The sequence below is a fragment of the Serinus canaria genome, chromosome 1 (assembly GCF_022539315.1).
Source record: "Serinus canaria isolate serCan28SL12 chromosome 1, serCan2020, whole genome shotgun sequence".
Taxonomy (NCBI): Eukaryota; Metazoa; Chordata; class Aves; order Passeriformes; family Fringillidae; genus Serinus; species Serinus canaria.
Genome location: NC_066313.1, coordinates 90207433 through 90234919, shown reverse-complemented (window position 1 = coordinate 90234919; position 27487 = coordinate 90207433). Strand labels below are relative to the sequence as shown.

Here is a 27487-nt window from a genome sequence, read left to right as displayed (position 1 = left end):
AACAGTACACATCCACAGTGATTTTAATAGTTCAGCTTCTGAATCATATGCTGTCATGTCTGACATTAAAAGATTGCAATTGATTTATTAGCTACAAATATAAATATACCTGGATTTTCTTTTTTTCCTTAAAAATAAAAAAGTACTGTGTGTTCAGTCTTCCAAAGTCAGAATCGTAAGGGAAAAGAAGATCATCATATGAAAGTTTTCAAGAGTACACAAACAGATCGTTTATATGCAACATGAAATGGCAAGTCACTAAAAATCATGATCTTTCAAATCTGTCCAAATGATTGTCACTACCCATTCTAATAACACACCACTTGTCTTCAGAGCCAATGGAAACTGGCAAGTCTTACTCCATACTTTCACTTGCATTCCCATTTTTTTATACATAGAGCTTCCCAGAAGCCTTTAAATGGTCAGAAGATTGATTTGTTTCTCTTTTTTTTTTTTTGCATACATCATTTTAGTCTACTTATTCCTTGACTTTTCCTTTCTGGTCAACTGCAAGCAGTTCATATTCCTCATTTTGCTGGAGTGAAAAATCCCTCCCCTTTTCTGTGTCACACAGATAGATGGTTCAGGCACAGCAACCTGATTTTGTCCTTTTGGCTGGCTTGTAGTCCGTGATGTCTACGGTTTGCGGTGGCCCCTCAGCTTTCTGCCGTACGATTATTGGGACTACCATGTCAAACACAGTTTCAAACAGGTAGTCCACCTTGTATCCTGTCTTTGCACTGGTCTCAAAACACATTTTCTCAGCTGCTGGAACATCCTTCTCATCTAGCATTTTGTATTTCAGTATCTTTTTATAGAGCGCGATTGCATCCTCTGCGCGCACTTGTTTCCGCACCTTTGAGCCACAGCTGGCACCAGACTTCCCAGGTCTATTTTCATCCGGTGCTAAAGAACAGTCATCGCTGAGGTCAACTTTATTTCCAACAATAGCAAAAATGCAGTCAGCACTTGCACTGTCTGTCAGAGCCAAGAATCTTTCTTCCAGCTCTGTCAGGCTCTGGAGGCTGTTCACGTCGTACGTGAGGATCACAGCAGCTGCTCCTCTGCAGTACATAGACCCGAGGCCATGGAACTGCTCCCGTCCTGGCAAAGGTTTAAACACAGCAAATGTTAGTGGGCTGGAAAACACATCATTAACCAAGTAAGAGAGTTTAAGGAGTTTTAAACCAATTTCACAAGTCTGGATGAAGCAGTGAAGATGAAAATGCATTATTTGTAGCACTTTCAGGTTTTTCCTTCTGTTTTTCCATAACAGTTCTGCTAGCTGCTTGCTCAGTCTCAGAGAAGGGAATCTGTAGAGACCAGTGAACAAGGAAGCTCATGAAGCATTCATACTTGCAGAGAGCAAAAAAAACCCTGGCTTCTTTTTTATTCAATTGCACGCTAGTTGATTTACGTCACATTAACTACTACCCTGCTTGCACCCACAGATGGCCCACCCATCTACCTCACCATTCACAAACAAAAAAGTTCTACTGTTTCAAGTTGTGCTAGAATTTATTACTCCTATATATCCAGCATGCATTTGCAAGTACATCTAGTTCAGAAATCTGTATCAAAATCAGTAATCCACTTCTTAAATTTTGAAGGATTTTGTAAGCCATATCCATATACATGTAAGCCATATCCATGCCCACAGTTCTCAGGTACCTTGGCTTTACAGGAAAAGTGTCTTGTAGTATCCAGCCTGCAGTATGCACCTGTCCCTCCACTGGTTTTCACACATTTTTTAGAATATTAAACACACAATGTACAGAAAATCCTAATACATTCTAAGAGAAATTAATCTTTTAAGTTGCCCTGGCCATTGCTCAATAACCAACAGTTAAAACATTTCTTTCTCCTCATTCAGGGACTATCTTCAAGTAAGTTTTCATGGTGTCCTTCAACTTCATTTCTTGGAAGACAAAATTGACTCTTCTTTAAATCCTGGGATGCAAATAATGTTCTTCAATAGTTGCAACAGGACTAAAGGACATTAGGCAGAAGACAAACTGCGCTTTCCTTCCTATTGAGAACTGCTACCTTCCCCAAATACTTCCTACCTGTAGAATATGCTGTATGCTTTACTATCCAAAACTGTATCAAGAAAAAGATAAAACACCCTAGATTTCCAGCCATCAGAGTCAGCCTTAGGTCTCTACAGAAGTGTGAATGAACAGAGAAAAAAAGAGCCGACTACATGCTTATAAACATTTAAAAATCAACAGCACTTTCCAACTCTTTTCATACAATCCCTTTGCATAGAGCCTTCATTTATGGAAAATCTGGAAGAGATCTGTTTACATTCATCTTCTGCACAAAGCTACTGACCACCATGAGCTATTTCATCATCATCAATGATTCATCCTGAAATCCTTGTAAATGACGGTGGAACAGGAAAGGCAGAAGAAATTAATGCTGAAAAATGCAGGTCAGCACACACTGGGAAAACACATTGCACATGAACATGCACTCTGTAAAAGGAACTCAGAATCTACCTCCAGTGGGTAAGTCCTGATGTTTGCAGAAAGTCCTTCAACAAACATCAGAACTGTACTCCACAGCTGCCAGAAGAGAGACAGTGCTCATCAGTATCACTAAAACAGATCTGGGAAACCTCAAGCTGGAACATGAAATCCAAATCTCATTGCACTTTTAACACTGAGTGAAGAGCTCACTATAAAGAGGGGTAAAATGAAGCTGGTGAGAATGCTCAGAAGTATGTGAAACATTTGCATGAGGAAAAATTGTGGGATCTTTCAGGCTGGTGAATGACTGGAAAAAGGGGTAGAAACAGATGTCTATAAATTCAGGCGTAATGCTGAGAAAAAAAAAGTTGTTCCTCAGTCATTTTCTCGTCACACAGAAAATGAGGATTTCACATCAAAACCATGCATGTAATTTAAATACTTTCCCTCAAAGTGAAAAATTGGTAATAGCAATTATATAACATTGCAGAGGTCAAAAGTTCAGTGAACAGCATTCAGAAAATCATTAGGCAAAGTTTATGGAAAATTACTTCAGTGCTATTTTGTATAACCTCTGATTTGCTTTCCCTCAGCAAAATAAATTCTTTAACTCATGATCTGGGAGGTAGGAAAAAAGGAGGGTAAAAAAAAATTATAGCTATACCCTTGGTTGAGGTATGTTGAGTAAGGGCAAGGGAGATCAGGATGCAGGGGATGGAGGAGGTCAGTCCTTTAATGCTTTTTTCTCCAACCTCATGTTGAAGTTGTACTTCCAGCTGCACTGCAACTGAGTCTTTAAGTGTCCCCAAGTTTTCATTAAAAGTTTGCACCGTGACCAATTTTGTTCTCACCCGAACCCTGATTATACTGTGGTCTGGAAACCGCAATGGAACACGTATCTCCCCCTGTTCTCCCACTTCAGATGCCTAAAACATAAAATGCAGCCCCCAGAAGTGTTTGCTACAGCAACCAAGCAGTAGAACAATACCACTACTTGTTTTATGGCATTTTTATGCTAATCTAATCTTGCACAGCATAACATGAACCATGACACTTTTACATGGCAACTAGCAACTGACTACTTCTATAACTGATATATTGTTGAAAGGGGGAAAGAAACAGTAAGAATTTAGGAATAAGTAAGTAATAAACAGTAAGAATAAGGAACTAATTATATCAAAGGACTTATGGATAGTCTCCTCTGGTCACCCTCACAGCACAATCAACCTGCAGAAAAAACTGCACAATGTATTTTTGCAGCAGTTTCCTGGTACAGACCTCTTCTGGCACTTACAGGCTAGAACAACTCTACATATAGAAATAACCCCTAAAACCACACAAAGTATTTAAATTAATGTCTGTTCTCAAGGTGTCAAAATAGTATCAGATATTAGGACAAAAAACTTACTGCATAAGAACAGCCATCTCCATCTTATAGCCAGATATTTTTCCCTCTGGACCCATCTGATCCCAGTCCAACCACTTTTTTTTTTTTTTTTTAATACAATTAGTAGGTGGTAAGCCCTGAAACCAGCAATTAAACAATTCTGCCTTTTCAAAAAAAATAAAGGTAACAGAGAAGAGTGAAAGAACTATCAAACAATTTGCAGTCAAAGGAATTTCAAGAACCACCAAATCAACCACAAAAGTACAACATCAGGGAAAATTCTGAAAACCAAGCAATCAAAAACTAATTTTCATTTCATCTTTATATTTTGCCATGTTTAGAGCAGTTCAACAACCCCAAAGCTGTATCCCTGTCTGCAGCACCATCAGCTTCCCAGGTCTTCCATCAAGTACATGCAGACCTGTTGGAAACTTCAGCCACTCAGAGGCAGCACAACCAACGAGCATTTTCAAAGTCCTGCGATGGTTGTCATAAACAAATCAAAAAGTTTTCAGCCAAATGGACCTCAGTACCACGAAGTTCATAGTGAACCTAACAGAGGAAGAAGGGAAAGCAGACCTTGCAAGAGGTAAATAAATAAGCAAGGCTAGATTTAAAGTGCACTAAGACTTGAACTTAAGGCCTCCTACTGCACTTTGACCTCTCAGCTGGAAGGCAGCAGCCTCTGTGAATGCTTACTCCGGATGGGACCACAGCCCACGCAAGCATCCCAATCCCTTCCTGTGGGATTCACTGACAACAGCAGCACCTCAATGCTGCTCTGGGAGCTCCACCTGCCCACGGCCCCTGAGGGTGGTATCCAAAGTAGCCCATGAAGTTGCTACATGTGTTTATGAGAGCAGAAGCCAGATTTGAATGCTCCCTACCTACCACCTCTCCAAAGGCTTCCACCACAACTTCTGAAGTAGCACAACTTCTACCAGAAGAAGTTTTAAATCTCTCAGTGTTGAGCGTGTACAAGAATGCAAAGCAGGCTGTTACTTTCAGTCTGGAGGGAACAAAACACAACGGCTATTAAGGAGTAAAAAGGTCTTCAGCAAAGTACTGAAAAAAGTACTGTTTCTACTCTGATATCATAGTCTATGTGGCAGCACAACTCAGTTCCTAAGGTAAATATGTAGTGGGGAAAAGTACACAAAGGTGGGCTACAGAGGCATGCCACCATTGCACTAAAATTGCACAAGACTGCAGAATTGTCCAGGAAGTGCTCAGCGCATAAACCAGGGACCTTCCAAGGATTTTCACTGTGATTTGCACAGTACTGAAATCTGAACAGTGGAGAGGAATTAACACAAACACAAGGCATCAGCTAGCTTTTGTCTTTCAGATTCTCTTTCTGCTTTATAGGAGTCTGAACTTGAGTGTACACGGAGAGGGACAGGAACTGTACCCTGGAGAGACAGCCAGAAGAGGAAATAAAAGAGAAAGTATGACACCCATGACACAGCACAGAAATCAGTATTGGAAAGAAATGAGCTTTGAGGGTTCAGCTGCAGTAGGTGAAGGTTCAAAGGGTGACCCTTATGCTCTTGAGTTACCTCAGCAGGAACACCCTCACGATCACAAGGATAGACAAAGATCCCTCTTGAAAGGGGAACAACATTTCTTTCTGTTCACAGACAAGGCAGTAAAGTTGTGACCCTTTAAAGAACATCAGGGGAAACAATTTTGCTAGGAACTGAGATTTCTATTTGTGCACATATACCAAGATTTGTAATGACTACCAAAGAACAAACAGTAAAGGTCCCTAAAGGTTTCAGGAAAATTCTCCTGTCCACATATGAATCAGGCTGTCAAGTTTTGAGAGTGAAAAAGTCATGGTTCTCCATTACCTTGTTCAAGGTTGGTATTTATTTCGTGTAGGTGGCTTTATCGTTTTTCCCTTGAAGTCAGGAGCTTTGTTAAGAACTGGACTACATCTGAGGTTACTTGGGGATAAAAATAAAGCTCTCCATCCCAAAGGATTAACAAGGATTACATAAATAGAAATTTGTGGAAACATGAGTCACAAAGGACTGGAGAGTCCAATTTCTGCATGTCCAGGAGCTGTCAGAATACATGATTTCCTGATCTGCCAGAAAAATGCCAACATTTGTTTTTTTCTTCAAGACAAAATTCCCCATGGAATGATAGTCTCTGATACAAAGAGAAACTAAATATTTGAACCAACAAGTCCAAATAAACAAAAGACTCCAACACAACACCCCCACCTCTCCCCAGAAAAAAACAACCACTAACCACAAAAAACAATTTCAGTTGAGTAACGACAAAATTCCTTTCAGCTCCACCTTCACCCAGTATTATACCTTCACAAAGCTGCATTATAGAAGACGCTTGCATATGTTGAAGCTTCAGTATGCAACAGATGTCTAGCTCTGCTAAAAAACAAGATGACGTTTATTTTGTTTATACTCATTACTTAGATATGAATCAACATTCATGGCATGAACTGCGCCCCTTTTTTAGCAGCTTCTATTTAAGTTATTTAAATTAGATGTGTATGTCTTGGCCAAAGCAGAATATAACATAAGCATAGGAGAGCAGTGATCTTAATACCCAAAGGGCTTTACTTGCATGTTTTAAAGTAAAAAGAGCTGCACATGGAAGAAGAAAATAACAACCACATGGGTAAGTGAACAATGAACAAAGGAAAATTCTTTCATAAAGCTCTCCAAAGAGAAAACATCAAAAACAGTCAAGAAAGCAGCTCAAAGTAATATATGATTGAGACATGCTTACTCCACTTCTAAGCACCATTTATTCTGAATTGCTACCTCAAGAATCTTTATCTCGTAATAGGAGACTTAGATTTGTGAAAGAAATCATCTCTTCCCTTAAATCTATGCAGTTTTTACTTAATGAGCAAATACTTTGGGTTCTGAAGGAGTCTGAAAATGCCAAGACCCTGCAAACATCCCCACTCTACAAACAAGAATTATTCTAGTCTTCTAAATCTCCTTCTGCAAAACAGCAGCTCAGTGTGATAAAACAACCCACACAAACCAGAAGCAGTCTTTCACTTCTCACTTAAGCAAGACAAGAAATCAAACCGAGCCCTGTCCTCCAGTCAGCTTTAATTATTGTGCTAGAAATACCACACCTTCACTAACAAATGTGCCCCTTGGACACAAAATCAATGACTAGAAAGACTAGAACTTGCACATGGCACAATCATTTTCTATGAATTACTTAAACACCCTTAGGTCTGGTCTTAGAAAATGAAGGCCATTTTAAAAAGACTTTTAAAATAAATAGAAACAATTAACACAGCTTCAGTCTTTATAACATTTTTATTTTCTCTGATTAAAACACAAAACATGTAAAAGCACCGTCGTGTGGCACATGATTCCTTCTTCCTACCAATATATACACACACACTGAGTCCTTATCACAGAGGTTATCCACAAGCTTAGATCCAAAGCTAAGAGCCAAACCTGACAGCATTTATATATTTATACTGCTGCTTTTAGATAGATAAAGGAAATGTGCTGCATGAGCTGCTCTCCTCCCCTGGAGGCTGGTGGTCAGGAAGGCAAATATACTCTGGACATTAGCTCCTAGTGCTACAAAACTCATCCCATAAAAAGATCATAATATCCCAATGGAGGCATGTTCCAGATTCAGGGGAACCAAGGATGTATTTGAGTGCCACAGATGAGAAAGCCTGATGAACTGTAAGCAGTGAAGCAGAAGATGCTTTCTAATACATTTAACTCCGTGACATTTGAATAAAAGTCAGGTCTCGAGGCTGCAGTGCACTGTTATACAGGAGGAATGTAACATTATTTTCCTGATCTGGAAGTGGCATTGCATTATGGCACTATAACCAAGTCCCCACTGAATTCACATTCAGAAATTTTATACAATCTACTGGCAGGCTATAGAATAGAATTCTATCCAATATTAAAAATTCAGTTTAATAGATCTGATTTTTTCCTGGACAACTGGATAAAGTTACTCAAGAAAATCCAACTAGTCATCTAACTGGAAGCAGAGAAAGTTTTGATAACAGGAAATGCCTTGGCACTATAATCCAAAATTTATGAGCTATGGTTCCACAGTATGACTTTTATCCTGAAAGATTAGGCTGTATTTTTTACATAAATAAAAATATTAAAGAGAGTTTTTTTGGGTTTTTTTTTAGAAGAATACTAAACTACCATCAGTGATCCAACAGTGTCTGGGATAAAACACATCCAAAAATATATGTAAACTCTCTTACTAGGGAATCTAAATTATGATAGAAATAAAAATCTAGGAAAAATTCACAGAGATAAGTAAGTGAAGGGCTGTGAGAAAGGGCTAATTCTTAAACACATTCTTTAAAAGAGCATAACTCTTTTCTCTTTGGAAGCAAACTTATGCAGGAATACTTAACAGATATATTAATATATTCTCCATGGAATAAGAGGAAAATCTACAACAGGTTTCAGGAAGAGCTGGGTGAAATTAATAGCATTACTAAGCATCAAGGCCATTTACTAGGGATTCTGTCTCTAATACAATATGCAAGGGAAAAAATAAAAATCATCCTTTATTTCCATTCCTTTACATAACAAAGCCAACATCTTTTTTGGGCATCTAAATTAGCTATTAAGATTCTGCCAAGAGAAGACAAACTACCCCCTAGAAGGCTAATCTATACCAGCACCTACCGTGTGCATTAGGAAATGCAGCTCACTCTTCCTCTGCTTTATCTGAGAGTACTAAAAGCACAAACTGTGTTGCTACACAAATAAAAAAAATCACTACAATCAGTGTGTCTGGGAAAGGAATTAATTCAGAATAATTATAAACAAAAAGAATCACTAGAAGGCATCTGAAATAACGAAACATGGGGTGATTACTTACTGGAAATGGAAATTCCACTATACTTTATACATAAGAATGGTAACACCTTTAATGAAAAAAGCTTTATGCCTATTTATTTTAGCCTACTTCTTTCCTCTCCTCTTAAAGCTAACTAATATGCCATAAATAAGATTTGAAGGACATGTTTCCACAGGGACCAACAAATACCAAATACGAAGAAGAATTTGCACTGAAATTCTACCCACTTCACCTACTTTCTGACAGACAAGTGTTCCCTTAAAAAGGATTAATAACTAAGCTAAGATTAATGCTACCTGTATTTCTTTAAAGATTCAAGCTTATTGTTTGTTTAGAGCATTTACAAAAGGAAAGTTACACAAATCCCAGGATGGTCAGGGTTGGAAGGGAAAATCATCAAGTCCAACCTCCCTGCTGAAGCAGACTTGCCTAGAACAGGTTGCACAAGATAATTCCAGGCAGGTTTTGAACATTTCCAGATAAAGAGGATACAAAACCTCCCTGAACAGCTTGTTCCAGTGCTCTATCACACTCGAAGTACAGAAGATTTTCCTAATATTTAGATTATACTTCCTGTGTTTTGATTTGTGCCTTCTGTCCCTTGTCCCCTTCACTTGGCACTACTGAAAAGTCTGGCCCCACCATTTTGACACCTGCCCTTAAGATTTGTATGCAGTGGCAGGATCCCATCTCATCTTTACTGGCTGAAATAAACAACAGCACAAACTGCCATTAATGTGCACCTCTTTATGGTTCTCACCAGTAAAAAGGCTCCTGTTTCCTGTGTTTCCTGTTTTTATAGGCCAAGTCACTCAAGAAAGCCCTGATTTGTTGGGAGAAAAATCCCCTTTATTCCCTTGACCTTTCTAAGAACATCTCCTTGTCAAACTTGAAGTATTCCAATAGGTCAAGCAGTTTTAACTGACTCTTGAATTTTTATTAGACCATCAATTCAATTAACATTCCAAAAGTGATACTTTGGCACAATTCACATAAAACAATTCTTCCAAAGAAGCTCACTTAAATGGGCCTTTTATTGTTAGGACAAATAACACACTGGGAAGTTATGCAAGAATGCCAGCGTGGTGTGCTGCACATCACATGTCAAACTCTGCGAGATGTGGTTAATGATCTACAGGATCATCTGAGCGTTATCTGAAGAATATGGGTTGGTGCAATATGCTTTTCTTCACAAAAAGGCACACACAAACCCCTATTTAATAAAAATCACAAAACAAGAAAATAAGGGGAATTTTTTTGCTGCAGATTAGTTTTATTTCATATTCTCCGAGAAGATTATCAATGTAGGCATGTCCTGGTAGAAGCTCCAAAATAAAAGGTTAGTCACCACCTTTTTCTGATGTGTGGAAGAAAAGCCTCAAAAGCCGTGTAGCTTTAATTCACAGCACACCTCCAAAGAACCAACAACTGAAACATGGCTAAAAATTTCCTAGTTTTTTTGACAGTTAGTGTGATAGTTTATAGAGAAATCTGCTTTCAAGTAAAAGCTTAATTATCTAAAGGCAGCTAAACTAACAGCAGATGCCTAGCAGCTTACACAGGTGCCAGTTACATCCTGCAGAGCATTCTGAGTCCCAGAGGTATCCAAAAAAGCCAATTACTACAGATGAAGCCTTCTCACCCACAGCACAAATATAATCAACATTCCCTCAGTCATCTTGTTAAATTCCGTATTACTTGATCATTAATTAGTTTAAATATTCCCAGAAACTTTTTTAATCCAGTCCTGAAGAATAGTCTGTCCATTTTCATTCCATAACTGGTAGTGAAGGCTTGCATTTCTGGTTCCCATTGACAGACCTGTCAGACACACTCAATGAAAGGAGACCAAGTTTATGTGGAAGAGAATAAAAAAGGAGAAAAAAAAAATCATAAAGGGAAAAAACCCATTTACAGAGCATGATCAGAGACCAAGTGTAATCCTCATTCAAATTTTAACTCCTGCATAATAGAGATAACAGAATTTCACTCAGTCCTTGTCTTGTGACTTAGGAGGAACTTGAATTCTATAAAGTGTCTAAAAAAAGGAAAGTTAGTATCTCACCAATTAGCTTGTTGGAGTTCAGCTTGCAGACTCTGAGTTTTTATAGACTTTCACCTTTACAAAGTAATCTGTTCAAAAAACTAACATCCCTCCTTCAAACACCAAATTCCCCAAACCCCAGAAAAATTCCACAGTCCTCATAAAAGGTTTTCCCCTATGGCTTAACCTCCTTCTTGTTAGGCCAGAGAAATTAGTATTTTTTTCACTCGGAGTCTTTGCCTCTGGCATATTTCTCTGAACTAAAAACCCTACCCTTGCTCCTTTCTCCCATCTTTCCCTATTATTTTATTACCAAGAATGTAAAAAGAATCTCACTGAAGTCACAATGTTACCTAATTCTTGATGACTTTCATCTCTCCCTACACTTGTACTTTGCAGAACAGCTCACAGGTTCTGGGACAGCACAAGGCACCAAGAGCTTGGTTGCCATCTACTACCAACTCAATGGACCTTGCAAAACACACTGTTGCCCAAGGAATCTGGCTTAACCTGCTGCCAGCACCCCTTAACATCAGTCTCTCTTCATTTGCAGCCTTATATGTTTGTTTAGTCTGTAGATTTCTAGCTGCAATTGTCTTTTTATAAAGAGACTTTTAAACTCAGTGCCTTTGGACTAAAGGCATATTTAGGGTTTCTGTCATCAGCAATGCCTTCAGCTGCACAATGCCTATATAAAGGACAAAAAGTATCAAAGAAGATTCCTATTATCTACTCGTTTTAGCCCACTAGTTTCAGCTTTTCTAGACCAAAAGAATACCTGGAATCTGTTCTGCTCCATAAATGCAAAATTATTTTTCTTGCTGCCAAGAATAAATCAGAACTTACAATTCTAATAATGAAATTAAGACTGAGCTTCTGAACTCAAAAGAATTTTAATTTCAAAACAGATGTTGCCATAGAAACAGTATGCTTTCCATCCAAAGCTATCACATTTCATAAAAACACAAATATGCTTACTATCCAAAGTTTTAAACTTCACCATATTACATCTAGCAATACAAAGCATTACACAGAGACACAGAGAAAACCTCCTAACCACACCACATAACATGTTTTTGCCAACAAAAACCTTGGCTAGACCCACATTAAAAAAAAAAAAAAAAAACTATTTGTAGCAAAAGATTTCACTGATGTCTCTACAATCCTGAATAATTTTACACTTAGCTAGCTGGATATACTTTTTTCAAACCATTCATTTTATTTAGTTCTCTTCATGTACTGTGTTCATTTCTTGGAAAAGGAGATAACCCCAGAAGATACTTCCTGTATTTTCAGCTGCCTGGAAGGGTAGTGCCTTGTAAAAGATGAACAGAACCAAGCTTAAACCTGCCAGACAGGCAAGTGTACCACAAGGTGCCCCTTCTACACAAACTGAAACAATGACACCAGTTTTTAACTGTTTCTCTCTGAAATCTCACAGCTGTGAAGGGAAATGTTTTATCTAAACACTGATATCTGGCAAAAGAAATAAGGGCCAAACTGATGGGACACTGCTGTCCTATCTACAAATGCTCCACCAGAACTCCAGCTGAAATCAAGCATCAACACCATGTCTACTGAAAATGTATCTGGGTACTAAATTCAGCTAATTAAGTTAAACCCATGAAGTTCCTATATGCCTCTACTGAAATGAGAGAAGGAATGCAATAATGAAACTAGAAATTTAAGTAAGCAAAAAAGCATCAATGTAAAATTCTCCTGAAATTATGTGTCTAAAAGAAAAGTTGAAACTGCTGCTTAGAAAGAAGTGGTCATTCGGCAGCTTTCCTTCAGGAAAATATGATTTGAAGGAAATCATAAGGGGAGGGGAAAAAAGAAACCTTGGATTTACTTTGGAAGAGTTCTGCAGGAAGCAATTTACCGAACACTTAACTGCAGCAGCAGAGCTTGATGGTCAAATCCTGTTCCGCAGTGAGTTACAAAGAGGCCAGTTACAGGATTGGGCTGCACAACAACCTGACCTAGGCAAGGCACTCTCTTCTGGCCTCTGGGAAAAGCTTTTCAGCTTTAACACCTGCTGAAACACCAGTTCATTTCCTCAAAGAAAAGTACCTTCTACAGAAAACAAATCATTTTCCACAGGGAAACAGGAAACCAGCTTCTAAAGGCAGCTGGTTTTTCTTTGTAGTACCTGAAAAATTATACTTTCCCCCTTAATTTACAATTCTTTTCCACAGGGGTAAAGGTGTTGCAGATGAGCCCACTTCCCTACACAATTTCCAAGCAGGGGGTGTTGCCAGGTCCTTAACTTCAGAGTCACTCAAAGGAGACCTTCAAAGCCCACACTCCCTCCCAAGGCTTGCTCTTCAAGCTGAGAAGGAGGTCCTTAGCTCAGGCAGGAATGCGTGGCCAGGTGTACTTCAGCACAGTCTGACTGCCACTGCAGGGCCAGGAGGTCACTCCACACTCATGGTTTTATATTGCTCAATAAGGAACTGGCAGACTGGCCTGGTGTGCTGGTTTGGCTGGGGCAGAGTCAATTTTATTCACAGTACCCAGTATGGGACTGTGCTTTGGGATTTGTGCTGCTGATTTGGGAAACTGCATAGATAACACAGGGATATTTTAGCTATTGTTGAGCAGCACAGTTTTAGAAAATTTCTTGTTTCTCATAAACTTCAATACATACTTTAACTTTAATAAATAGATAATACATACTTTAACCAATACATACCTTAAAAAAGAAATCTTGAAGACACACAAGCAGGCCATCCCTGTGTGCTGCAAGATGATGCTGCCTACCTGGACATCAACAAAGCCTTTGACACCACCTCCCACAGCATACTCTGGAAAAGCTGGCAGCCCACGTCTTGGGAAGGTGCACTCTTTGCTGGTTAAGAGCCAGCTGCAAGGCTGGGCCCAGGACATGGTGCTGAACAGTGCTGCAGCCAGCTGGCACCTAATGGTATCCTCCAGGGATCAGTGGGGGACCAGTCCTGTTTAATGTATTTTTGGGTTATCTGGATGAGGAGACAATCTATCTCCAGAAACATCCACAGACAACACCAAGTTGGGTCAATCTGCTGGAGGGTGGGAAGGGTTGGCAGAGGGACCTGGACATGCTGGATCAATGGGGCAAGACCAGTGGCATGAGGGTCAACAAGACCAAGGGCTGGGTCCTGCACTTAGCAGCAACAACCCCAGGGAGCAGGACAGGCTGGGGGCAGAGTGGCTGGAAAGTGGCCCAGCAGAAAAGGACCTGGGAGTGCTGGTCAACAGGTCCCATGAGGAGGAGTTGAGGGAGCTGGGGTTGTTTAGCCTGGAGAACAGAAGGCTCAGCAGGGACCTTACTGCCCTCTACAATCACCTGAAAGGAGGGTGTAGCCAGGTGGGGGTCAGCCTCTTCTCCTGGGTAACCAGCAATAGACTTAAGCTGCACCAGGGAGATTTAGGTTGGACATTAAGGAAAAAACTCTTCACAGAAAGGGTGATTAGACATTGGAGTGTGCTGTTCCTGGAGGTGTTTTAGGAAAGATTGGACATGGCACTGAGTGTTGTGGTGTAACTGACACGGTGATGTTCAAAGGTTGGACTTGATCTCAGAGATCTTGTCCAACCTATTTGATTCTGTGACATCACCCAAACAGGGGGGTGATGGGTGCACAAGGGGGCTGGGGGTTCACAAGAAATTGGGATGCAGCCAGGACAGCTGGACCAAACTAACCAGAGGGATATCCCACACCACATGCTTAGCAAATAAAGCTGGGGGAAAGGAGTAGGAAGTGGGGATGTTCAGAGTGATGGTGCTTGTATTGCCAAGTCAACATTACACACTGTGGGGCCCAGCTTCCCTGGAGATGGCTGAACAACTGCCTACCAATGAGAAGTGAGAATGGATTCCTTATTTTGCTTTGCTGGCACACACAACTTTTGCTTTACCTGCTAAACTGTCCTTGTCTTAACCCACAACTTTTCTCACTTTTACTCCCCCAGTTCTCTCCCCCATGCCCACGGGGCAGAGTAAGCAAGAGGGAGGTTGGAACTTAGTTAAGATTGCCCTTCTAAATGTATCTCAATGAGCACTCTGAAATTCTACCACTCGTCAGCATTCCTGCCAGCTCTCAGCAGAGAATTGCTAAGTCGGTGTCTGCCCACTACCTCACAGACAAGAAATTCTTCCTGTTTTTCTTCATTCTTTATTCCTGTTTTAAGCTGAGTTAGGTTTTTTAACTTCCTCATTAGATACTTTGCTATAGCCTTAGCTCATTACAACCTCTTTTTTTAAAACCAAAATTCCCCAAAGGATTTTTTTGTAGAAGGGTTACATATATACCAAGACAATCAGTAAAATACATGATTTTTTGAGTGAGGAAACACCATAAGCTTAACAAATATCTCAATTAAAGGAACTGACATTTTAGAGACTACAAAAAGCATTTATTGTTACTCCTTGCACACCCTCTTTGGATTAAATTTTGCATCCAACCATACATAAAATTAAATGGTCTACTCTTTTAGAAACACTCTTCTTTTTCCATATTATTGCTTTAACCCCAAACACATGCTATGTATTTCTGCCTCCTGGCTGTCAGTCATTTCCCTTCTTCCAATATGTAGGAAGCCAAACCATCAAGAAGCAGCTGTAAACTCTCTTGTGCACATCCACCCAATGGGAGTCACACATGGGAACACAGTAAGTTGGCTTTCTTCCACAGACCCACAGGAGAACTTCAGAGCTTGTTGCCCAGAGAGGCTGGAGGTGCTCCCTCCCTGAAAGTGTTCAAGAACAGGTTGGATGGAGGCCTGAGTAAACTGATCAAGTGGATGGTATCACTGCCCATGACAAGGGAGTTTGGAACTAGATATTTTTAAGATCTTTTCCAGCCCAAATCATTCTAGATTCATCTGCAAGGGCATTAGCTATGGCAGTGCCTATTTTCCATCAGCCCCACTTTAATGATAATTCCTTCCATTAATATTTCAAAGACACTAGCAGCAAAGACAGGCCAACAGAACTCAGCCCTACCCCTCAGTGCTCTACTTCAGGGTCATCCCAGGCCATCAGACAGAGGGTTTCAAAAACCTGCAAGAAATTCAGTACTTAGACAGTTTCAGGGATCTCCAGACCATTTCTACCACAGCATCAGGCTACCAGGAGCAAGAGTTTTTTAGCCTTTAGTAATCAGTCTGGAAGGTCACTTATCCCTGGGAATGCACCTTCCAACCCTACTACCCAGCCAGAGACCATCCTCTTCTTCCACAGCTGCAGCACAGCTTGGCTCAGGACATGCATGGGGCACTGCAGTGCACAGAGGGACCCAAGTATACTGGCCACACTCCTTTTGACGAGAAAATTAATTACTAGGGTCATATGTAGGCAGTCCCTCAAGCACTACTTCTGTAATCTTTTATCCTAATAGTATCTTTCCAGATTGATTAGGAGTAGAGGACAGAAAGAAGAGAACTAGAAGCTCTTCTAGAGGCCTAGCTTTTACAAAACTGAAGTTAATGCGAGATAGCAGTTCAATGCTGGTTTTTACCACTGATCACTACTTGGTGAGGAGGGGGAAGGAAAGGCATCTAAGAATCACAATGTTCACATTCCAAGAAACAGAGTCCAGGTCACACAAAAACACATTTGAGATCTGGCAGGCTGTTTTGTAAGAAGTGACCTTCTGTGTCACATGTTTCCGAAGTGAGGAATGATTCTTGCACACATAACAAAAAACACAGTTGTCTGAAATGCTTCAGGAAGCTCTGGTTATCAGATCAATAGCAGATACCCACAGCTGGTCTGCCCCTGCAGTTACTTGGCAAGTGCCTCTCATTTAAGGTTAAATCATCTTTTGGTGAAAGGGAACTGAGGCACAGTAGGTAACTATATGCTAGCTCCTGATTTGTAACACTGAGTTTAACTTCAAACCACCCTTCACCAGGAATTTCAAAAATATTTAAACTTTGCTAAATGTGTAGAAATAAAGGCCATGCATCTTGCATACTGAATTTAAAAGTCTACTGTTTTATTTTTTAAAGAGAAACGCATATTAATAACATGGGACATATAATTAGGCTCACTCATTATTATTTGTTTCTACATTTTCAATGATTTATAGGCAGGTTCTCAACTAAGAACACAAGCAAAGAATTCATGCATAATTAACCTTGAAGAAAATTATAACTGCTTCTATTACTTACCAGCTACCATCAGTTTCTATTCAGCTGACATCTTCTTCACTGGGTGATTCTAAAGAGTAGCTATTTGTCAAAAAAGCAGGAGGCAGTTCTGGTTATCTGGTGGGCTGCCCTCAGCAACTATCAGAAGTGGGAGACCGTGCCAGACAGTTCTGCTGCCTGGGTTTTATGGGAATGTATTTAAAACTTGTTCAAAACATTAAGATAAAATTATCACAGGACGTGTAACTTGTGTTTTCAGAGCTTATAAGATAAACAAATGGCCCTTACATTTCTGGCACTACTTCTCCCTTTGAATTCTCCTTCCAGTTTCTCTGCCTACACACTTAAGAGCATACATAATAGCCACAGTTAAGGAGCATTAATCTGAGAATTAAAGAAACTGCAATCAGACAAGAGGCATGGTACATAATTCATCTCATGATGGTTCTCCAACCTGGTACAAAGCAAGTAGTGCTAAAAATCATAACTCAGTTCTGAACTTTCTAAACAAAATAAGCTACAAGAGCAATGTTACCACTGTCCAGCGTCTGCCCATTCAACCCTCCTGCCAAGAGGGGAAGCTACTCACAGAAAGGGAACTGCTCACTGAGTTGGTGGCACTGCATCCTTTTCTTCCATAATTAGGGCAGTATCTCTAGGTCACAAAGTGTTCTGCCACTCAAAGAGAAGACAACTACTCCACTTCCACTGTGGTTCCAAGAGTTGAAGCGAAAAAAGAAGTCAAACAGGACCACGTGGAAAGGGCACAAAACACTAGAACAGGAAGGGAGATAAGGGAAACAATACAAATATCACACATGAAGCTATCTGCTGCAGGAGGGAAAGCTCATGTCCTAAAGACAGTCTTACAGTCTCATGAAAATAAGAAGGAATCATACTGGTAGAGGTTGGAGGAGCTGAGCAGTTTAGACCTTTTTAGTTTAACAAAATTGGAGATTTAGATTTTTTTAAAAAGCAACAGCCTGTATCAGGAAAGGAAAAAAATTAAAAATAAATTCACTCATTATAGCAGTGGGGATTTTTTGTTTTCTTTAAAACACCCAAGTCTCACTTGCAGCAAACCACAAGATTTGATGATCTCTTTTATGAGGTTTGGAAGATGCTGACTCAATTACACACAGCTTTTTCTTTCATTTATTTTTGTACCTATAAGCCACTACAGATTCTGGTAATTTCTCCCTTTTCTGAATGAACTAAAATTTTGAGAGCAAATTATAGGTGGAATATAAACAAGAAACCCTCTAGAATATCAACAAGATCTTTATTTCTACCTTCAATTAAGAACAACAGATATACAGATTTATTTGCCCAGATCACAGATCCCGTGATGAACAGAAACTGAATTTTTGAGGCCTTTCACAAGAAAATCTCAAATATTTAAATATATATGGTAGAATATTATATATGACTAAAACCTCCTAAGTAGTCATCAGCTGCAGAATGTAAATCACAAATTTTCCTTTTATTTCAACTGCACTGAAGACCATTATTTTTAAACTAAGTATGTAAAAGTGGTTGGATGGCTGGACAACACCTTTTCTCTGTATTTTGCAACAATCTCCTGAGGTACAAAAGCAGTAGTTAGGAATATTAAATTATGTAACAGAATATAGCAAATATCTAAGTGTATCAAAAAGAAAGGCTGAGGGAACAGGGAGTATCTACATCAAATGCTCACACAGGTCTTTAGGCTCTCAGAAGGGTTCCTCCATGCTGGCCCATGCAAAGCCAGCTTCCATTCTCATCTGCATCCTAAGAGATGGAAAGATATACTAGAAAATTCACAAACACATCTGATATCTCCCTTTAAAAACCATGTTAATAAGCACTCTTCTAGATTTGTTTCTTTCCACACCCAGGTAGGTGTGAAAATCTTGTATGTTTATTGAGTTGGTTGCCCTAAAGGAAGCTATACTGAATCTCCTGTGATGTAGGATAGCAAATTACTTATGTAAAGAATTCAAATTAAGAGCAAAAACCCACTCACTTCCTTTGACCACCTCTGCTCTCTGCAGCACACTTGCAACTTTTGTTTAATCACCAACCTGAAATCTCATTTCCTAGGCATATCTTCTGGTACTGAACATGAAATTACAGTTAATCAAGCACAGGAAAAGGAATTTATCACAGCTTTGATGCCTTTTGATCAACCCCCTGGATGTTGTACCCAGCACTTCCCTGAAAGAAAGGAAATCATTCAGACTTGGAAGAGAAAATATTCCTTCTAGTCCACAATTTTAATGGCTCCAAATGTATCCACCAGACTCAGCGTTTTTCTAGATGGAGACCCAAACAAAAGTTATTTGTTTGGATATTTTGCAATAGCAAAATGTGACTCAGATGAGGGATTACTAAGTGTACCTTAGGCAGTACACTTAGTACAGTGGCAGGCAGTAAAACACTGCCCCTTGGAAGCTCACATGGCCAGTGGCTTCAACACGAGACAGCAATTGCAGGGAAGCAAACAATTCCTGTAGATATAAGATGTGATTGCAGTGTGAAGTGAAGAGACTCAAACTAGCCCACAGAGTATCAGAAGTTCAGCCAAGGCACTGTGAGGCTCCTTATGAGTTTCCCTGGTTTTAATACTTGTGTCACCATAACGTGCAAGTACTGAGGTGAAACTAGAAATGTACTCACCATACATGATCACTCCAAGTAGTAACTGTACAACAACTAGCAGCCAGTTACCAGCCCCACACTTGTATTTTAAGTATCCACTGTCCCCTTCATTCCAAAGTTAATTGCATAGTCAACAGAAAGACAGCACAACCCTGACTGCCTAAGTTCAGGCACCTGGACATACAGTAGTAATTTTAAATACCTATTTGTTTTCCACTACAGAATGTGACTGCATCCCAGTAAAAAAAAGAAAAAACCCAACAACAATAAAGAACCACCACACCACCACAATTTAATTGAATCAATGTGTGGTATTCTGCATACATCTATCTCTACATTACAGTTTGTGAAGCATTCTGCAGTTCTGTGCCACACCATTCACTCAACTAGACAGAGAACTACTGGGAAAAACATTTCCTGTCCCATCCCTGTGTTTTTCCCCTCATGCTCAAACTGAAAGAGCTGTTGTTTCTTAGAAAGCTCAGGTATACATTTCACAAAGTCCAACTGAAGAATCAACAGGGCATTAGTAACTTGTCTGAGTGCCCAGAACACCTATGCCTTTGAATATACCCTATAGGACACCAGTTTAACTGAAGCCAATAATCCAGTTCTTGGACACCCTTATTTTCTACAGTCTCTCCTACCAGCTCCTGATCCACCAGGAAGATGAATTTCCATTTATCTGCAATTTTTGTGAGCAGCTTTGTCACTGCATTTGCATTGTTTTACTAACCATTCCTCTTGCTCATGTCTCCCTTCCTCATACATTGTCAGTGTTGGCATAAAGCAGACAGTATTTAAACCAATATTTCAGCTGTTGAGTCAATTTTGACAGACATCTGCAAAACACACCTCTTCCTTCCATAACCAGGGAAGAAAAATGCAATGCCAGAGGCACAAACTCTTCATCAGGAAGATTCTCCATGTTGCTCCAGCCTAGAATCTGTGACTTTAAAAAATGGTATATTTAGTCAGTTTAAGAACTTGAACAAACTCAAGTCCTCTTGAAAGTTGCTCATATTTGTCAAGCCACAATGCCTTGGCATGATCCTGGAGAGCTTTAGCCAAGCACATAACTCAGGTCACTGAGACTATTCAGGGAGAGTCCCACTCAAACTGTTGAGTACTTTCCCACTTAGGCTAGAACAGCTCAGTCACTTTGCACACTCTTATTAAATACCACATGCAAAGTGGGGACTGAATGTGGGGGCTGGAACACAGAAGGCAGCACAGAGGTTCACACACAACATTTATCTTAGCCTGCATCAAGTACTCACAAGGTGCCACAACCTCCCCATTAGCTTGCCTCTGCAAGTCAGTACTAAAATTACACATAGAAATAAAATCCTGCCTTCAATAAATTCAGTTAGCTATTGCTGAATAAATTGTATTACTCTTGTCTTCTGTTTCTTTTTGGTATGTATTTTTCACTATTCCCTCTGACAAGGTATTTCTGTATTTTTATTTAATTTGCATACAAAAGCACTTGCAGCTGCAGTGAATTTGTTACCTTTGACTTTACTTGTGTATCACTGTATTTTAAATTGCTGGACACAGAAAACAGAACTTTTTCCAGGGCATTTCCCAGGCAGTTCATTATTTCTTCATATTTTTAATCACCTCCCAAGTTATTCTGCTCTTTTCAGGAAACATTCATTGCAAAAAAACCAAAACAGAGTAATCCAGTGCACTGTTTCACAACAACAAAACCATGTTTCCAGGGATAGTCTAAAGCTGAAACTTTTATTTCTTCCTCTGAATCTGCTTCAGAGGCTTTAGATACAGAGCTCACTGACAGTGAACTCTCTTCAGGAATTTCTGCCCCTTTGAGTTTCCACTCTTATGGTTTTCCTTTGCAAGATATGAAAATATAAAGCTTATAACCATGCACAGGAATCTCAAGGAAGCCACACCATGTGTGGTCCTCAGCCATCATTGTTTTACATACAACCATCTTGAACAACTAATTGTGGCTAACATAGTATTCTGCAAAATAATTTTCCCAAGGGCAGAAAGGAAAGAAAAGTGTTTTAAGAATTTATAGAAAAAACTTCAAATCAACTTCTCTTGCTGGTAACAGGTCCCCAAGCTATGACTCATCAGCAACACACCTAAGGGATTTTATTCTCCATGATTTCCAGCCTCTATGTTGTTTAGTTCTCACCTGTTGAGTGCAGTTACACACTCAGCAGCCTTCCTCACTGATGGTCCCTGATAGCCAAGACACTTTTCGAGGTGAAATCCCCTATGTCCTTCCAACAAGAAACCTCCTGAACTAAAGATACCTCACTACACACATTCAGCAACAGCCAGCCCCAACCACTGCCAGAATTCCATCAGGTGCAGAAAGGCACATGCATCAGAGCCCTCTTTGGCTTCAACTAACCCACCCAACCATCTCATCTGGAGCTTTTTTTTCCCTGCTGTAATCCTCTATTTCCAAAAGTCAAAACCAGAATAATACCAGAGCAGCTACTATCAGTGTTCACTTGTGAGGAGATGTGTCACCTAAATCCTCCTCTCTGTTCTGTTTCAATATGAGGGAGGACCATGTTCCTGCCCTACCTACTGCAATTTGCATATTGCTCACCACACAAGGCAATGTTTGGTTCCAGCTTCCTGGGCTGCTCTCACACTCTGAGGACCAAGTCACACCCCATCTCAGGTCTGCCTTAGAGCTAAGCTGATTCACAGCCTTTACCAAGAAATGGAGTGCAGCTGCATCAGGGAAAGGTTAAGACTGGACATTAGGAAAAGATTCTTCGCTGAGAGGGAATGAACAGGCTCCCCACAGCACCGAGCCTGCCAGAGTTCAAGGAGCTCCCTCTTGGTAAACCTGCAAGGAGCAGGGAACTGGACGTGTCATTATGAGTCCCTTTCAGCTCAAGATATTCTTTGACTCAGTGTGCACAAGGAAGTGCTCATCAACACAGATAAATTGTGAAAAAAAAGAACAAAACCAAACCCACAAAACCCTCAAAGCCTAAGCAAGCAAGGGGGGAGCCTAATCCTTTTTGCCGGGGGAATCTAACACATCTCAGCAGCTAAACATTGACACCTTGCCCGAGAGAGCTCAGCCCAGGCAGCTGCCTGCACTGCAGCCTGTGAAACCCCAGCAGCCAGAGACAGAAGCCGTGAGCAATTCACACGTGCTCACCAGCACTGATTAACATCAGACATCAGCAAACCAGTGCAAGAGATGTAAGCACTCATCAGGCAGATACACTGCAGCTGACCCAAGGCACAGAAGAGTCTTTTCTAGGCTATGTTTATATCCTTTGTTCCTAAATATACTAGCTCTGACAAGTTAAAATACACACACACACACACACACACGCACACGCAGGTAAAAATAATTGGTTAGAAAATGTAAAACTATGAACCGAATATTCACAGAATAATAAAAAAAATCAAGTCAGTCCTTGTTGACAGATAGTTCATGATGAGAAGAAGGAAAAGAAGGAAAGTTTGCTTTCCTTAAAGTTAACCTTTATGTTTCCCCGTTATAATGCTGCATGAATATCTGCTAGCAAGCTCAAAATATCTGCAAGCAAGCTCAGTCTCTTAAAAGAGAATTAGAGGATCCTGATGTGAACTTTCTAAAATACTGGTCTTTCATTTACCAGTTGACTGCTCTAATACTATGCCAGCAACACAGAGGACATGGCCACTAATAATTAAGAAACTTTGCTGCTGGGGTTAAGAAACCACTTCTCTGTCAGATGAACAAATGTCAACTTAAAGAGACTGAAATCTAACATACAGAAAAAGTTTTACCTTTTGAAATACCAAGGCATCAGAAAACATGCCTGAACAACCAAAACACTCCTACAATATCATTAGCTGCAGCCACCACATGTTATTATTCCAAGTTTAATGGTGGAATAGGACCAAGACCCTCAAAACTTCAGGAGGTTTTGTGCTGCCAGACATAAAAGATTATATACTAGCTCTGAGCTACATGCCATTAGCACCCAGCAGGAAGTTTTAGTTTACTCCAGTGCTGCTGTCAGCACTGCCTAGAAAACATATTTATATATACACACACAGAAATATATATACATATACATATACATATGTATATGTGTATATATATACACATACATATATATGTATATATGTATATATATATACACACACATATATATATAGCTTTGACATCCTGAGTGTCCAACCCTCCATCCTTTTGTGTGAGGAGGAAGGTCTTCTTACTGATTTTGTTGCTTACTTTCCTTGTTGCAGAATAATACTCCTTCAAAAAACTAGTACAAAGGTCTCAAAGCACATACTCAAATGCTTTAAAGACCAGGCCCCTATCCAGCACACTAGCTCTTTAAAATATGCTAGAAGTGTACAGTTACTTCTTTTTTGTACAGTTTATGCCTTCTTTTTTTTTTTTTTTTTTTTTTAGTTCCTTTGAATTAACTGATCCAAAGAGAAAACAACAAATGTAATTTGTTGGATCAGAATATAAGAAGTAAATAATTCTATGCACCAACCACAAACACAACAGCAGCCGTGCTAGGTCAGACACAAGACTGTCTATCCAAGCCTCTGACAATGGAGAAACAACCAAAAGCAGAGTGCTAGGAAAAGGAGAGCTTTGGAACATGGCAAGCATATGATACTTCTCCCAAATATTCCTCCATCTGGGGCTTATTTGTTTCCTTGACTTGAATGCAGCTTCCAAATAACTTCTCTCACGATCATCAAATTGGAAAACAGGAGATGTTGAACTATTTGCAATGAGCATTTACATAAAAAAACAATCAAGTCTGGCAACTCCTGCACACCCATTTTACAGGGTTTGTGGATAAGAACATGAAAGATTTAGACTAAGCAGCTGATTTTTACAAGATAAGGAGGGGTGTGAATGTACAGCTAAGACTCCTCCCTAGCATAACTGGTTTACACTTCAAATCTAACTCGGTAGAACAGGTCAGGTGTGCACACTGATTTCATTAAAGATAACACAGAAATGCACATTTTAAGCACTGTGGTAAGCAAATTTAATTCTTCCTAGGAAAATGAGATTTTTCTAAATTCAGAGCAGGAAGCAATGCAAAATCAATAGAGTGATTAGTGAAAATGACACATATTTTAAATAGCTCAGAAAATCAGCAATTACACTTGTACTAGTGTAATTAACTTTTGATCCATCACCACTACTGCAGATTTGCTCAACGATCACTAAAGTCTAAGTGTGCATAAACACCACTTTGTATTACAAGAATGAAGCTTCATTGTGTTGAAGATTGCATTGTTACAGCCAAATGCCTACCCCATACCAGAAAAACAAATAACCATACAATCAGAACTGCAAGTAAAATATAGGGGACTTCTGTGGAGATCAGTCCCAAAAATAATGCTTATAAGCAACAACAAAAATAAACATATACTCACATACTAAATAGAATATGAATGGAGAAAATTTAAAAAGAAGATGTATTCCAATTGACCTTGTTAATTATGTATTGAACTAGTACAGTAGCTACTACCATGCATACCCTAATTTTTCTAGGCCAAATCTTCCATATTTCTACATCATACATTGTATAAAGTGCAGTTGAGGTATTAAGACAGACATCCTGAGCTGGCAGTCAGTATTTAGGTAGGTGGGATGGGTGCAAACTTTGATCTATGTTCTTGCTGTGCTAAAGAATTTCAACTCTCCTGGATGATTGTTTGTTGCTGGATTTCTCTATAACTCTATACATACATAACTAAAGAAAACAATGTATCAGTATTTGATAACCCTATAACTGCTTCACAAGAATTCAGCAGTTAGCAACATCAGGTTAATAAACAGACAAAAACGCTAAATTTTAAACTCCTCCTTACTGCACATTCCCAGCTTACTTGGTACCCACCTGGTAGACATAAGACAGTGAGACCGCGGAGAGATAAGGGGTGCAAACCAAGGTCTCCAGATACATTGAGCCCAGCAAAAGCATAAGATCCACACAAAATAAAAACAATAAATAAATAACACGGCCTTTTGAATCCCCTTGTAACTTAACACCAGAGTTACAGTGTCAACAAGGTCCCTTACTTCTTCACCAGGACAGCAGAAAGCACATATGTGCCCTGGGAGCCTCTATTAATTCCAAGATTAATGAGAGCTGTTAATAAACAAAAACCCATAGGACCCAACAGTCCAGCCCAGTTTTGGCAATTTCCATCATTCTGCAGGAGCACAACTCAATAGGGAGATGGTGCAAGAGCCCCTGTGTGGCCCTGAAATACAAGAGAGGGGACAGCCAGGCTCAGTGCTAACTCCAGCAACAGAAAAGAATGAGGAAGACACACGTGTTATGCCACCCAGGTACAATACAGGAACACTTTTCAACTGTTGCTCTGCAAATACAGGAACACTTTTCAACTGTTGCTCTGCAAATACAGGAACACTTTTCAACTGTTGCTCCAGCAACTCTGCTCCAGAAGTGCTGCTGAGCAGCAGGAACCTCTACTGCAGAGCTGTGCATTGGCAGTGGCCCTGCTCCAGGGTGCAGAGGGAATTGTGGCCACTGGTGAAGTGACTGCTGAGCTCTGAACACTTGCACTGTCCTGAGACAGATATCAGCTGGGCGCTCCACATGGAGATTCCCCCTCTGGAGCTTTCCAGATTCCACATACAACTGGAACCTGGTTCCTCAATTAACACTGGATAAAATACCACAATAAGAATAAATGACTGACAAAAAGGACTCTAAAACCAGCAGACAAGTCTTGGAGGGACTTATTTTATTATGGATTATAAAAAACAATAGAAGAATGTAATGAAAATTACCAAGGAACAATGTCACCAAGACAGATGGTTTTTCTGCTGAAATAAAGCTCACTGCTAATCACCCACGGGGGTCTGGCTTATTAGAAACAAGCAGCAACTGCCCACAAGAGACTCCCCATAATCTGCAAAACTGAAATAGATTTAAAAAAAAATACTGCACAGAAAGTATATTTAAAACAGAGCTACTGGTAGAGAGCTTTCATGATAGTAACAGATTACCAAATGCAAGAAAAAGCTCTTAAACACCTCCTCCCCACGCTTCCCAGAAGTGTTTCTGTATAACTTTTTGGCAGTTTCGTGTCCCCCCTTCCTCCTTCTCAATTCCTGACAGAGGAAAAGCTATTTTGGACTAGATTGTGACATGAAGTGACACAGCAAATGAACTTCCCTCCAAAATTTCATCAAGAGGAAACTGGAATATTGCACGATGCTGCAGCTCCTCAAGTTTCACAAGGACATATAACCTGCATTCTTCATGTTGCCACTAAACAAGATTATATTTGCAAAGAACAATTTAAAGGCAAGAGCGTCCATTGACTTAATTTTGCAGGACACTCTGGTCCTTTACATGACAGAGGAGAGCTACCTGACTTAATAATCAAGAGCAAGGCATTCATATGACTAAGACCACAAACCGTGCTCTCCCACCTCCTCCACCCCAGGCCTCCAAAGCACAGCCCAGGCTCAGTCCTGCACCGCAGAGATGCTGCCTGCCACAGCAGTGGGACAGACAGCCCCTTGCTGCTATCCCAGACAGAAGCTGCCGGCAGCCCGTGCTCTTTGTGCACCAATTTCTTACAGCTGAGGGGAAGGGGAACGCCACGTCTGAAGGGCTGGCAGGCAGCACGCGTTTGGAAGTCCGCGTCCGACACCAGCTGATATCAAACTCAACAGTACACAGCGAGAAGGGATGAACTTAGTAAGAAAGGGAAGGGGGAAGATGCAACCTCTCTAACTCCTGACTGAACTTGTAGCCAGTAGCCATCTACTCGGCTAAAAGAAAGCACCCAGGCACTGCAATCTTCCCTGTACATCCACATTTCGCAAAGCAATTCCAAAAATACCAGAGACGAGCAGTTGTAAGACCCCTTATGGCCCGTCAAAACCGTGTCTCTTTTCAGACTCTGTCCTATCGCCAAACCCTATGATTCAGGAGACTGACT

General features: G+C 40.1%; 1 protein-coding gene across 1 annotated transcript in view; it reads right to left on the bottom strand.

Moving 5' to 3' along the window:
* The window catches only part of RAB20 (RAB20, member RAS oncogene family), a 28190-nt gene continuing 703 nt past the window's right edge, over positions 1–27487 (bottom strand). Inside the window, exon 2 of the mRNA XM_030235022.2 lies at positions 1–1104. Coding sequence (XP_030090882.1) covers positions 584–1104 — 521 coding nt within the window. The 3' untranslated portion in view covers positions 1–583. The remainder of the gene's footprint in view (positions 1105–27487) is intronic.